Below are 14,247 nucleotides of genomic sequence, written 5' to 3'. Positions count from 1 at the left end.
CCCAGGGCCTGCCCCAGTCCTCAGGGCTCTTCCAGGCTGCATGAGCCCGATCCCCTGTGCCCCCTGGTGGCTGCCTTCTGCAGCTGCACTTGAAATCTGCTGAGCTCGTACAGGCACCAGCCCTGTGAGCAGGACACTCTCCCAGACTCAGCCCCAAAGCCAGTGGCATTGCCATTGTTGTCCCCACTCTGTGTCCTCCCCATAGGCTGCAAGCGGCCCCAGTGGAGCCCCCTTCTTAGTCACATCCTCAACCCTGATGAGCACAAGGCAGGGGGAACATGCTGCAGGTCAAATGTCAGGGAAGGTTACCCAGGTAACAAACATTTTCTATGAGACGGTGGGTGGGGCTCCTCCTGTCCCCTTGTGGATGGTTCCTCTGGAGGAAAGAATTAAATTAAGAATTTCCCCCCAGAAAGCAGCATTAGAGGAAGAACGGCACCCAGCAGCCCAGAGAGCCTGCTTCTGGCGACCTCAGGGCATGTCTCATGGGTCTGATCCCCTGAGCCCCCAGGCGTGCTGGGGCTGGGCAGGCACTAGGGTGGGATTGGAATCCAGGCCCTGCTCTCCAAACCAGGCTGCTGCGCTATCCCTGCTGCGCCCAGCCCTGCAAGTCCTGTCTGCTGGGGCCATGTCCACAGGAGCAGTGGCCTTGGGCTGGAGTCCCAGGTCAGTCCTCACTCTAGTGCCAGCAAAGCTTTCTCCTGGCCTCAGGGCTGGAGCTGGCCTGGCTGCTCAGGGGCCCTGAGATATGGCAGATCATTTGCACGGGTAAAGTTATGGGGTTAGTGGTCAGAGCTTCACAAAAATAAGGATTTCTTTCTTCTTCAGCACTGAGAAAAACAGAGAGTCCCCTTCCACTGAAAAAGGAAGTCCTGTTTCTTTAAAAATCCAGCTACACTCCTGGAAGTGCACATTATAAAGAGAAGTGAAAAGTGAAATCCAAAATAAATAAACGGCCACATCCGGGTTCCCCTCCCGAGACACCAATAAAGGGTTTACGGGCTTGTGGGCCCCTTGCAGCTGACCTCCTGGAACTCATTAGCTGTTCCTTCCCTCCCCCACCCGGCCTCCAGGGACCCGCAGCGGGCGCCGTGCCCACGCCAGCTCCACTGCCCCAGCAGTGCCATCGCAGCTCGGCTGTCACACCCACCCTGCTCCCAGCACCCCAACAGCGTCCACAGGGGGCTGAGAACCCCCAGCTCCATAGCTCGGGCAGGGCCTGGAGACTAGCTGCTCCTGCTGCCACCCTCCTTTGTGAGGGCAGGTGGCCCTCGTGGACAGCTGGCCAGCAGCTCTCATGACCGTTCTGGCCTCCCTCCCTCAGAGGGCTGGGCCGCGGAGCCTTGTGCAGGCAGCAGGGCCTCAGGAAGGGCTGCCCTGCTCTGGATCCAGGCCCAAGGACGTGGGCCCTTCCCGTCCCTCCCCGCCCCATTGGCTTCTGGAACAAGCTTCCCAAAGAGAACAAGCTCCAGGACCCCCGGGGTGCTGACAGGAGTGGGAGGCCTGTGCATGAGTTGTCCACCCCCGCGTGGCGCTGGCTGGACACCTGGCTTGGCTTTCCGGGCCAACCCCTCCGGCTGGGTGACCCAACACTCTCCTGTGGCCCCTGCTGACCCCGGCAGCCTTGCGTGGCAAGACAGAAGCTGGGAGGGGGTGGGTTTGGGGCTCTGGGGCCACGGGGGCCATGAGGAGCCTGGACAGTGGGCGGCAGGACCCAGGAAGGCAGAGCTAGGGGAATCTGGTCCGAGGGGATCCTGGCTGGGGCCCCCACCTTGCACCTTGCACCCGCAGCATGGGCCTCTCCTGCCCACACACTGTCACCTCTCGGTCCCATGCTCTAGAGAGACTAGTGCCCAGCCCTGCCAGCCCTGCACGGCCATCGTTTCCCTGCCTGTCACCACGACACCACTGAGCAGCCGGTGGGAGGATGGACAGAAAGCAGATGGGCGCACGGCCGCCTGGGGCTGGGACCCCCGCTGCCACCCGGGGGTGCCGGGCTGCACCCGCCCCTTGCTGTGGGGGGGAGGCCCGGGTGTGAGCGCTGGGGTGGGGTGTGTGCGGAGGACGGCGGCAGGTGCCTGGGGCTGGGGACGTTCTGCCTGGTTCCCAGCATTGCCATTTACTCCAAGGAGGAAACTCCAAGGCCTCAGTTTCCCCACCAGTCAACCTGGCGACTCCCACTGCTGATTTAACCCAAAGGGCTCTGCTCCATCTGGCTTCATATGTGGGGACAGGGTCCCCCCACACCTGGGGGCAGAGTTCAGCCACCAGCAGGACCCAGGACAGGCCGCCCAGTGCTCTCCACACCCCCTGGCCGTCCCGCCGTCCGGCCCGGCCCGGCCGTCACTGTCTGTGTCTGTCCCCTGGGCTGGGGACGCAGTCTCGCACCCAGCCTGCGCTGGGAGGTCAGTGGGGACGACAGGCCTGGGTGACGACCGTCACCTGGACTTCACCCCTCCACCACGTGGGCTTCCCCTGGTCTCTCGTCGGGGCCAACCTGGCCCGCCGGACCCTGCCCTTCCCCCGGGAGCTTGGGGGGGAGGGGCTGCGGGGCGAGCTGTGCGGGCCCCACCCTCTCTGCCCGTCGTCCCCTCGGGTCTCTGCGGCAGGAGCAGCTGCCACCACGGACAGGAGCGTCTCGTGGAGCGTGTTGTCCCAGGACACGGTGGGGATTTGCCACGGCCTGCGGTGCCACCCCGGACATCACGGTGACAACCCCGAGGGCCGTGGCCATCCACAGGGACCCCCGCTTTGGGGCTGGCCCCGCGCGGGCCGGTCTGCTAGGTGCCCCCACAAACGCCTGCCCGGCCAGGCGCCGTCCTTGCACCCCTCCCACCGCCCGCCACCCCCCGCCCTACCTGCGCAAGCCCAGCGCACAGCCCCGAGAGCCCCCCTGCAGACTGGCCGGTCCGCGCGCAGGGCTACCATCTGCTCCCGCAGGGCGCTCTCTGCCGCCTCCTGCTCGCCGTGTGACCCGCGCACCTGCCCAGAGGAGCCACCGTGGGCCGGGGGTGGGAGGGCCCAGCGTTCTGTCGGAGGCTGGTTCTGGGCCCGGCTTATTCTTTCCCCTGATCTGCAGGTCCATGGCGGACCCTCTGGGGTAGGTGTGCCCCAGCCCTCCGCTCCCCGTGGGCCTCCGGCCTCCGCTTTCTCATCTGGGGGTGGGGCTCAGGTGGCATCTGGGCCTCTGCAGGTGTGCACACCTGCCTGCCGCGTCTCCCTGCATCTCCCTGCACGTGAGGGACCGACTAGGCAAAGGAACGCGGGGCCTCCTCCTGGTAAGCCGTTCACCGCCTCCTGGTGACAGCGTACCCAGCCCTCACCTGCTGCAGGGGCTCCAGCCCCGCGGCCTCCTGGCACCTGCAGTCTTCCAGCAGCCTCAGCTTTCTGGCCAGGCCCTGGCTGTGCCGCCTGCTCTGCTCGAGGGCCTGGTGCAGGGCGTCCAGCTGCACCTGGGGGAGACAGACGCAGGCCCACCTGGAAACCCTGGGGGGCTCCTGGGGACGGAGGCGCAGGGCACCTGCCCGGCTGTCCCGCAGGTCTGTGTCGCCAGGATGTGGACAGGCAGGAACGGGCCTGGCGCACAGCGGTGTGGGTGGATGAGGTGGTTTGTGTTGCTAAGGTAACCACGAGGGCCGAGGCCCCCCAGGAGCCCTGAGCCGGGGTCGGGAGGCCCGGCCAGCAGGGAGGCCCAGGCTCGGGCTCGGCAGCTCCTCCGCGGCAGCGAGAGTGGTCTCAGGACGCTCCCGTGCACCCTGCCCTGCCTTGCCTCTGCCCTCTGTGGCTCCACTGCCCGGGACGAAGGCCACCGCGGTCCTCCTCCCCGAGGTGCTCAGAGCCTGCTTAGCTCGGGCCTGCTGCCCCTGCTCCCAGCAGCACCCGGGGGACCCCGGCGCTCAGGCACAGCTGTGCGGGGAGCCCTGGGGCCCGGGAGGGGGAATGGCCATGCCCCCCCCACTGCCCCCTGCGCTCGGCTCGGCCCTCAATGTCCTCACGGCCCAGATGGTGGCCTGAGGGCACGTGCCACCCCTGCAGTCCCCACCCACTGCCCTGCCCTCGCCACCTCGCCAACCTGCGTCCCCGGCAGCCCCTGCTCCCACGCCAGGCTGCGCGGCACCGACCCTCACACACCACCCCCCAGCCCCCGGCTGCCACGGGGATGCGGCCCCCTCCCCCGCTCGCTCAGGTCCTGCCCCCATCCCCCCCTGCCCTGAGCCCACTGGAGGGAGGACAGTGCCGGTGGCATCTGCTGAGCCCTGGAGCCAGCGTGCTGTTGGGCCTGGAGAAGGTTCCAGAAGGCACAAAGGAGTCCTGTGGCTGGGACTTGCTGGCGAGTGCCCGGCCTGTGACCCCTCTCAGGGGCTTTGCGGGAGGAGCAGCCGGCCCTTCTGGGGACGGTGGGCTGGTGCAGAGGGCGGCTGAACGGGAGGGCGGACGGGGGCCACGGGCCACGGTGGCGCCACACGCAAGCCCGAGGCAGCTGGGACTCCAGGGGGACAGACGGGGCAGAACGGGGCATGCAATTTGGAACAGACCGGAGGGGCCACGCGGTTGGGGAGCAGGAGGTGCCCCGAGAGCCCCCAGGCTTGGGTGCTGGGCAGGGGGCAGACGCCGGGCTCCCGCCTCAGTTTCCCCATCTGTGGCATGAGTGTGACTCGCTCTGACAGCGTCCTTGTCAGGCCCGGGGTAAGGACGGGAGGGTGGCTGTCGGGGGTGTGGACTCCACCATGTCCCCGTCCCAGGGGTTTTGTAAGAGAGGGTCTTGCAAGGAATTATGCGAGCACCGGCAGACGGCGGAGGTCTCCTCGAACACCCCATGTCCCTCGCCAGGAAGCTCGGAGCCGAGACACCCCAAACCCATCCTTCCGGCCCCCGGAGTTCAGGTCCTCAGCCTGGCACCTTTTTCCCCACTGGGTGACAGTGGGCACATTCAAACGGCCACTCCCAGGGACCCCCTGGGCTCCCGGCCTGGTCCTGCCCTCAGGCCAGTCCTGGAACGGAACCAGCCCCGCAGGGTCCTCTCGCAGCGGGGGCCGAAGCCATCCCCCCACGTGGGAGTCGGGGTCTGGGCCGGCGGGACCACCCCGCGCTCCGTCCCGTTTCGCCGTCTCCTCTGCCCCGTGCCAGCCCCCCCTGCCTCGGCCAGACCAGTTTACAGCCGGCCTCACGATCGCTTTCACAATTTTCCTGGAAAATCTCAGCCGTCTATTCTTCCTTGTAAACCGTGCAATTAGCTTGTCCGGTTTCCCCCAAACACACCACAAACAAATAGACAAAACCAGACCTGAAACAGCAAACCGCCCACGAACAGCTGACAAGCCGGGAACACGATCATGGAGAGAGAAAAAAAACCGTGGTCACCGCCTACAGCCACGGCCCCGCCCGGAGGAGGCGCAGCACGCGGCCACGCTTTTGAATAACCTTCGAATCAAAGAAAAAAATAAAAATGGAAATTCCCCCAAAAAATTGGTTAGAAGGAAAAAAATTCACATCAAACACCTGTGGGACACAGTTAAGGAGAGAGCGGGGACGTTGAATGCTGCCGACACTGAGAAAGCCCACGCGTGGCCAAGCCACCGCGCCACGCAAGGAATCAGAGACTTCACAGCAGGAAAGACAACGAGGAGGGGACGTCCGCACGGATAAAGCCGGAAATCAATGAACCAGACAGGAGTGAGGGGACGGTACCAGTCGACCCTTGGGGAAGACCAAGACGCGGCCGTGAACAGGTGCAGGTGTTGGCGCAGGGGACAGGGAGGGACGGGACCGCGCAGCGTGGACGCACGATGGCCACAACGTCACGTGGACGTCCGCACAGGCCCTGGCCGCCATCAGACGGACGCCCTGCCCCAGATGCCGGAAACCGACCCAGGAGAGGTGGAGACGGAACGGCCGCCCACAGAAAGGGGTCGGAGAGGGAATCGGTCATTCCCAACACCAGGAGCCACAGAACGTTTGCAGGAAGTTCGGGGGTTTTTTTGTTGTTTTTTTTTGAGACAGAGTCTCGCTCTGTTGCCCAGGCTAGAGTGAGTGCCGTGGCGTCAGCCTAGCTCACAGCAACCTCAGACTCCTGGGCTCAAGCGATCCTCCTGCCTCAGCCTCCCGAGTAGCTGGGACTACAGGCATGCACCACCACGCCCGGCTGATTTTTTCTATATATTTTTAGTTGTCCAGTTAATTTCTTTCTATATTTATTAGTTGGCCAATTAATTTCTTTCTATTTTTAGTAGAGACGGGGGTCTCGCTCTTGCTCAGGCTGGTCTCGAACTCCTGACCTTGAGCGATCCTCCCGCCTCAGCCTCCCAGAGTGCTAGTTTTACAGGTGTGAGCCACCGCGCCCGGCCCCATTCACTTTTTAGGAAACTTAATTCCTGTGCTAGTTTGACCGTTCCGGGTAGTGGGAACAGACGGACAGCCACCAATTCACTTCGTAAAATAAAACGGCCTGAACATGAAGACGTCTGAACACTGCGGCAGACGAAGGCATCACGGACGCAGACATTTCTGGCAAAATGGGAATGACCGGCTCCAGCTGAGGTTCCGCTCCATGGCGTGGGCCCCTCGACCCCTGGGCGGCCCCACGACCCCTGGGCGGCCCCGAGACCCCTGGGCGGCCCCGTGGACGCCCGGATGTGGCTCCTACAGCCCGAGCCCTGGAGGGGAGGGCGGGCGCGGCTGACACCGAGGTGTGAGTGGCCGGTGGGGGGACCCGGCTCGCTGGGCGCAGGGAGGGGGCCCCGGCCTGGGCCAGAGTCCAAGGACGCCGCGAGCCCCTCTGAGCCACCGAGGCTGGCCCGGGCACCACTGCGAGGACGGCATCGGGCGAGGAGGGTGCCAGGCCCCCCGCCCGCCGGGCCCCCTGCTGCGCATTGGCCGGAGGCTCAGGTCTGCATTGTTGTTCTACCGAATTCCCAGGGTAGCCCTGGAAACGGGAAGGGATTTGCTCTCAAACAAGAATCTCACTGTTTGCATAGCACGGCCTACCATTTAATTAGAGAAATGTGTTTTTAATTAACTTTCCCTTAACAAACACGTTGGCTTATGTGAAACGGGAGGGGGAAAAAAAAACACCAATGCGTGAAAGTGAAAGGAGCCATCGTGTCCGATGAGAGCTCGGGCGGGAACACGCTGGCGGTTTGGCAGGGCCGGGAGGGGCGCCAGGCCTGCCTGCTGGGTCCCCTCGACCTGGCCCGGTGCAGGGAGGGGCGGTGAGAGGGGCAGCCACGCGCAGCCCCCTTGCCTGCGGGAGGCACCTTGGTCCTGAGCTCCCTGCAGGCTTTGCCGTTTGTCAAAAGCCGGGGGGGGGGGGGGGGGCCTCCAGCCAGCTGGTGACTTTGGTGTGTCCGAATCCCTCCCCAAACCCCCGCCACGATGACCGGGAGACCTCAGAAATCAGGAACAACTTTCAGAGCTGGAGAAACCCTGAGGGTTCCCGAGGGCAGATGGAGCCAGCCTGGCCTAAAAAGAGGAGCAACGATGATTGCCAGAATCACCATAAAAAATGGACGTGACACCGGTAGATCTTAGCAGACTTCAATGAAAACACCGAGCAGGTTCTAGAGCAAGCGCGAGAACTAACCGGCCTGGAGCAGGTCGAGCGGCGCCCGGGGGGCTCGGAGCTGTGTGCGGAGACCCCAAGTGGAGCCCGGCACCCCGACACCATGGCAGGCACGGAGGGGCGAGGGCGGGGGAGGCCGCGGGGTGGGGTGGGTGGATCAGCTCTCGCCCACCATGGCCTCTCGGGGGATGCGGGCCGCGGTCGTGAGGGACCTGGCAGGCGGGTGGCCGGGGGACACAGGGCACGACCGGGACGGGGCCACCGCAGGACGCGTGGGTCCTGCCCTCCCTGCCGGCTCAGAAAAGGGCAGTCCTGGCTCCCATGCCGGCCCCCACGCTCCCCAGGGACGCCCGGGCTGCAGGGTCCCAGAACCTTCTCTCCGCCTTTGCCCTGCGCCAGAAGCAGCCGGACACGGGGTGCGTGAGGCCCCGGCGCCGCCTCCCACCCCCAACTCCTACCCGGCGAGAGGGAGCTCCTTTCTTTAGAGACGTGAGCAGAAGTCAGGGACGAGTAGCAATGCGCTGAGGTTCCAGAGAACCTTCCGGCAGCCCGGCCTCTGCTCTCTGCTGCTCCCCTCTCCCCTCTCCCCTGCGGGAGGCCCCTCCCCAGGGGCAGCGGGCCCTGGATGCTGGCCCGGGTCTGACTGCCCTTTGGTGGCCTCCGTGGCCGCCAGGCTCCCAGGCCTGGTCTCTGCGTGTGCACCCCGAGCCTTGGGGCGGGAGACCCGCAGTCTGAGTCGCCCCCGTGCAGCCCGGCACAGTCCCTTCTCCCAGCACACCCCTGGGAGCCCCGGGTCCCGGCCATCGGGGCAGCCACCCAGGCCCCACCATCCCCTAGGCTTCCGAGGTCTGCAGGGAGCTCCAGAGTGACCCAGCTGGGCCGGGCCCGGGGCGGGCACAGGGCTTCCCGCCGGCCGGCCGTGAGGAGGGCGGCCCGGCCCAGCGCCCATCCTCCCAGGCCTGGCTGCTCCTCACCTGAGAGCCACAGACGCAGCCGCCACCGCCCCTCACGGCCCCGGCACGCGGCGCATTTACCCGAGTGCACCCTGCCCAACCCCCTCCTGTGTCCGAGAGCCGTGGCCTGGAGACAGTCCTGGAGCAGCAGAATGTGACCCACAAAGAGCCCTGAGTCAGGCCAGGGCCACCGCTGTGCCTGCCGCTGTGGCTTCCAAAAGAAGGAAGGGTTGGGAGGCCGGGGCTGTGGCCTCATCTGCTGTGTCACCAGGGTCGAGGCCTCAGTTTCCCCAGTCTGTAAGGGAAGGGCTGGGACCACTGTAATGACAGCTGCACCAGCATGGCCCCAGGGCCCTGTGCCCACACTCGGATGACCTCGAGGCCACCGTCCCCGGGGACCTGCCCGGCTCCCCACTGCCCTGCGCCCATGGTCCCCCCCCCGCCCCACCCCCGCTCTGCAGCCTCCTCCCAGGCTGTGAGGGTGACCCAGGCCTGTCCCCACGTCCCCGTGCCCAGGTCCCCCCCCACCCCTGCTCTGCGGCCTCCTCCCAGGCTGTGAGGGTGACCCAGGCCTGTCCTCATGTCCCCGCGCCCAGGTCCCCCCCCACCCCTGCTCTGCGGCCTCCTCCCAGGCTGTGAGGGTGACCCAGGCCTGTCCCCACGTCCCTGCGCCCAGGTCCCCCACCCTGCCGCACACCCCACCTGGAGCCGCTGCTTCTCCTGGCCGGCTGCCCGCATGCCCGCCAGGTGCTCGGCCTGCAGCCTGCGCAGCGCCTCCCGCTGCAGGGCCCGCGACGCCTGGGTGCTGCTCAGCGCTCGCTCTGCCCGGCGCCGGCCTGTGGGCAGGCAGGTGGCTCAGGGCCCCCATGGCCCCCGCAGTCCACAGGCTGGTGGGCTTGGGCGACCAGCGCCGGACGGTGGGAGGGGAGAGGCTCCTCAAGGGTCCCTGGGCGCCCGGCCTAGGGTCCCCGCTCCCCTGACCGCCCGTCCTGCTCCCCGGCTTCTCCCCTCCCTCCCCACCACGCCCCTGCGCCCGCCCTCCTGGCAGACCCTGGGACAGGGTGGAGGGCAGCAGGGCAGGGCCCTCCCTGCGCAAGGGCCGGGCTGCCGGGGAGGCGGGGGCCAGGCAGGGCACAGCCAGGGCCAAGGCCCTGCGGCGGGCGGGAGGGGACGGGGCCTCGTGTGGCCCTCGGACTCGGTCCCCCTGTGAAGGGGGCGTCCCTGCCCAGGAAGCCCCCCCAGAGCCGCGTGCTGGGCAGCCTCAGAGTTGCGTTGCCCGGGGCCATCCCTGAGCGGCCAGCGGCCACATGCTCACGGTGGTCAGTGGCCGGGACAATGTCACTCCCGGGGGACGGAGTGGTGGGGGAGGGGGTCACCTTCCTCGGCCTGGGCCAGGGCCGTCTGCAGCTGCCCCACGTGGCCCTGGGCCTGGGCACGCTGACGCTCAGCCTCGCTCAGCCGGCTGCTCAGGCTCGCTGCCTGGACACGGTAGTCGTTCTGGGTAGGAGGGCGGAGGTCAGAGGGCAGCTGGGAAGGGGGGGCAAGCAGAGGGCCGGGGAGAGCTTGTGGTCTAGCCTGGGGTCACAGGGCAGGTGGCCGTGGGCTGCGGGGGCTGGGCCGAGCTGGGTGGCTGAGCTGACCCACAGGCCTGGGGAGGGCAGGTGGCTACATGGGGTCCAGGTGTCCGGTACAGTGTGGGGGGCTGGCAGGTGTGGCCCATTGCCTGGGGGTCGGGGGGGCCCAGCAGGGCCAGGACCTGGGGCTGCACAGGGTCCGAAGGAAACAGGTGTCCACGGAGGACCCGTGGCCAGGACTCTGTGGCCGATTGTTTTTCACACAGCCCCCCCCCACTTGAGTCCCGTGCCCACCCTGTCACCTGGAGGGTTGGGAGGGGACAGCCCGCAGGTCGCTCTGGGGGAGCCCTGGGGCCAGGAGCACAGGTAAGTGGCCGCTGGGGACCTGGCCCCCAGGTGAGGGGTCACTGGGCACATGCTGAGGGTGGCCTGGCAGGTCTGTCCTGCAGTGTCCCTGCCCCTGGGGACAGTTCTTCAGGGAACAGCATGGGATGGAGAACGCCCTGTCCCGGCCACATGGCCGTCCCGGTGGGCCTGGCTCCAGGCCTTTGCAGCTGGCCTGACGGAGGGGCGGCGCCCGGCCACTGGCCACAGTCGGGTTTCAAGGGACGGTGGCATTACTGGATTCGTTGTGACAAACAGGGACTGTCTGGACATGGCCCCACAGGCCCCACCAGGGCCTCTGCAGACCAGGGACAGAGGGACAGGCCCACTGCAGTATGGGGAGGGGATGCATCCCTCCCCGTCCCCCCGACACCCCAGGGTGGGGAGGTGACCCAGGCGCCTCTTACCCGGCCCCGCTGGGCGTCCCAAAGCTTCTGCACGAGGTCCCCCAGGGCATCACGCACAGAGGCCACGTCCACCACCACCGCTCCGTGGTCTCTGCGTGGGGGCCAGTGGGGGCTGGCGGGGGGGCTGGTGCCCTGCGGCCCAGGCCGAGCCGGGGGGCCGTCGGAGCCTGCAGGAGGGGTCGTGGGCGAGAATCAGGGGCAGGTGGGCGCCCTTCCCCCGTCCCTCTGCCTCCCCTGCCCACGGGACCTGCAGGGTGTGGCACAGGCTCCCCAAATTGCCTGGCGCGGCCCAGCCCCCCACTGTGTGGGTCGTGAGGCCCCAGAGGGCTTGGGGTGCGCCAGGCCGGGGACGCAGCTGGGACAGGAGCCCGCCTGCCACCACGGAGGATGCTGACCTTTGGCCGGGGAGCCTGGCCGCTGGGGGGAGGCCGAGGGGCTCTGTCCCCCGAGCGCCAGGCCGCGGCGCAGCGTGGAGCACAGCCGGCCCAGCTGGGCCTCCGCGTCCCGCCTGCCGCCCTCGGCCCGGGCCAGCTCCTGCTCCAGGCTGTGGATCTGGAGACAGGCCCCGTCCAGGCGAGCCCGGAGGCTGTCGGCTGCGCCGCCGGCCTGCTGCAGCTTCCTGGAGACGCCGTGCAGCTCGGCCCGGAGCGTCTGCTCGGCCTCCCGGCTCTCGTGGAGCTGCTGCCCCTGGGCCTCCGCCATGGCCTCCACCTCCGCCAACTTCCGCTGCAGCCCCAGGACCTGCAGGAGGGAGGGACATGGCGGCTCCCAGCACCTGGGCGTGCAGGAGGGAGGGACATGGCGGCTCCCAGCACCTGGGCGTGCAGGAGGGAGGACATGGCGGCTCCCAGCACCTGGGCCCACAGGAGGGAGGACATGGCGGCTCCCAGCACCGGGGCGTGCAGGAGGAAGGGACATGGTGGCTCCCAGCACCTGGGCCCGCAGGAGGGAGGACATGGCGGCTCCCAGCACCTGGGCCCACAGGAGGGAGGACATGGCGGCTCCCAGCACCGGGGCGTGCAGGAGGAAGGGACATGGTGGCTCCCAGCACCTGGGCCCACAGGAGGGAGGACATGGCGGCTCCCAGCACCGGGGCGTGCAGGAGGAAGGGACATGGTGGCTCCCAGCACCTGGGCCCGCAGGAGGGAGGACATGGCGGCTCCCAGCACCTGGGCCCACAGGAGGGAGGACATGGTGGCTCCCAGCACCTGGGCCCGCAGGAGGGAGGACATGGCGGCTCCCAGCACCTGGGCCTGCAGGGCCAGGGCGTGGCCAGGCTGAGAGGGCGGCCCGGCCCACCTGCCCTCCCAGGACTCTCCCTGGGTCTCTGGGCCTCAAGCCCTGGGCGGCTCCTGGCTGGACGGACCGGGTCTGCCTCCCTGTGGCAGTAGGGAGCTGGGTCATGTCTCAGCTCCCTCCGTGGGTGGCCGCCACGTCACGACCCCTCCACGACAGGTCACGTGGGGTCCCACGGCCATGGGCAGTGAGCCCCACCTTCCCCGGTGTGGTGGCGGTCACTCGTGTGGCTCTGGGTCTGAACCGAGCCTCGGCCCTTTCCGGCTGTGGGGTCCACGGCCCGGCCACGTGCAGCACAGCCCTTGAGCACACGGCATGGATGGGCTGCGCTGGGCTGGGCAGAGGGGACCGTGGGACACGCGTGCAGGGTGGGTGTCGTGGGCTGGTGTGGGCTCTCTGGGGACCGACCGCTTGGGGCCTCCCTGCCTCCGCCGGGGCTCAAAGCCTGCCATTTTCTAACACCCCCTGGGTCGGGGGTCACGGCGTCACCTGGATCCACTCCGAGTCCTTTCCCCGGCTGCGCACAGGACGGTGGGAGGTGACGGACCCACGGGGGCCACGAGGAGACGGCCGGCCCGGACCTGCCCTGCTGCCCCCAACCCCCGCGTCCACCGCCCCCAGGCGCCTCCCCGGCCTGGCCGCCCCACCTCCGTCCGGGCGCCCCCGAGGGCGGCCTCCGCCTCGGCCGCCTGGCTCTGCAGCTCCAGCGTCTCCCGCGCCCTCCGGGCCTGCAGCTCGCCGCGCCCGCGCCTCTCCCTCTGGATCTCGGCTTGCAGCATCCTCACCTGGGAGAGCAGGGACGGCACCACCACGGTCACCCGGCTTCCAGTCCTGGGCTCACACGGCCCACACCCAGGGAGCCCAGGCCAAGCCCACCTGCTCCCGCCCCCGGAACCGTCACCCTGCCTGGCGCCTCCTCTCTGGGGCCGGGACACTCGGAGGACCTGGGGCTGGGGGGGGGGGGCTCGGTGGGGCGCAGGTGCACATGGATTAGGGCGCAGGTGTGCATGGATTAGGGCGCAGGTGGGGTGGTGATTAGGTCGCCAGCCACCCCGGGGCCGCCACACCGCCAGGAAGCCAGGGTTTGGGGAGACCTGGGGCGTCACCCACAGCCCCGTCACTGGCCGAGGCCGTCCCCTCCGTGCCTGGCGGGATTCCTGACCCACGGGGCTTGTGAGCATGGAGATGCTTTTCGGCCACTGAGTTCGGGGGCTTCAGTGAACTGCCACACGCTGCGCTGCCCTCCTCTTCCTCTTGCTTTTGCCCTCCCTGGGCCTGTCACCTGGGGGCCCACGTCTGGGCCAGAGCTCTGGCGGCCGTCAGAGCAAGGCTGGGTCCGGGCCTGGGGGCGCCCCGGGGGGCCTGGCAGGGAGCGGGGACCCCCGGGAGGTGTCCCTGCAGGGGCTGGTGTGGGAGCCCCCTTCCCCCCGCCCACCTGTCTGCCGCGTTCCTGGAGCTCCCGGCGGGTGTCCCCCTGCTCGTGCTGCAGCTCCCGCAGGCCGGCCCTCAGCGCCCCGGCCTCCCGCTGCGCCGCCGCGCCCGCCGCCTCCAGGACGAGCAGCCGCTGCCCCTTCTCCTCCGCCAACCGCTGAAAACTGAGGGGCGTCCTGAGCTGGGGCGGGGACGCCAGCCGGGGGCCCAGCCCCTCCCTGAAGGGGCGGCCGTCCCAGCGGCCTGCCAGGTCTCTGCCCACCTAGTGACCGGCTTGGCGCTCCAGTGTCCCCAGGCCCGGCCTCTGCAGGGCCCTGTCACCTCGGACACACGTCCCCCCAGCCCCGAGTGGCCACGCCTTGTCACCCCGTCACCCCCGATCACACTCCCAGACTCCCAACACCCAGCCCGGCCGGCACCTCTGCCAGCCCTGTGCAAGCCGCCGTCCCACCTGGCCGCCCCACAGGGCCCTGCCTGGAGCCTGGCCCTCGGCCTGGGCCTCCCCTGTGCCCCGGGGGTGGCCGCCTGGCCTGCCAGACGGGTGCTCCCTGCAGGGGGGGACAGGCCTGCCGTGTCCAGGGCTCCCCCGAAGGGCCAGCACTGCAGCAAGAGGCCTGCTTGGTGCCCCCACCCCCCAAGATCTG

At 68.4% G+C, this 14,247-nt stretch overlaps 1 protein-coding gene across 1 annotated transcript in view; it reads right to left on the bottom strand.

Moving 5' to 3' along the window:
* CROCC2 (ciliary rootlet coiled-coil, rootletin family member 2) overlaps window positions 1-14,247 on the bottom strand; it is a 72,607-nt gene that overhangs the window by 5,629 nt on the left and 52,731 nt on the right. The window contains 7 exon segments of the mRNA XM_076005403.1: window positions 3,324-3,452; window positions 9,214-9,347; window positions 9,888-10,008; window positions 10,877-11,043; window positions 11,272-11,617; window positions 12,820-12,957; window positions 13,608-13,767. Of these exon segments, the coding sequence (XP_075861518.1) occupies window positions 3,324-3,452; window positions 9,214-9,347; window positions 9,888-10,008; window positions 10,877-11,043; window positions 11,272-11,617; window positions 12,820-12,957; window positions 13,608-13,767 (1,195 nt within the window).

Source organism: Microcebus murinus, chromosome 8 (genome assembly GCF_040939455.1).
Source record: "Microcebus murinus isolate Inina chromosome 8, M.murinus_Inina_mat1.0, whole genome shotgun sequence".
Lineage (NCBI taxonomy): Eukaryota > Metazoa > Chordata > Mammalia > Primates > Cheirogaleidae > Microcebus > Microcebus murinus.
The sequence above is the reverse complement of the archived record's forward strand: the minus strand, read 5'-3'. Positions and strand labels throughout refer to the sequence as shown.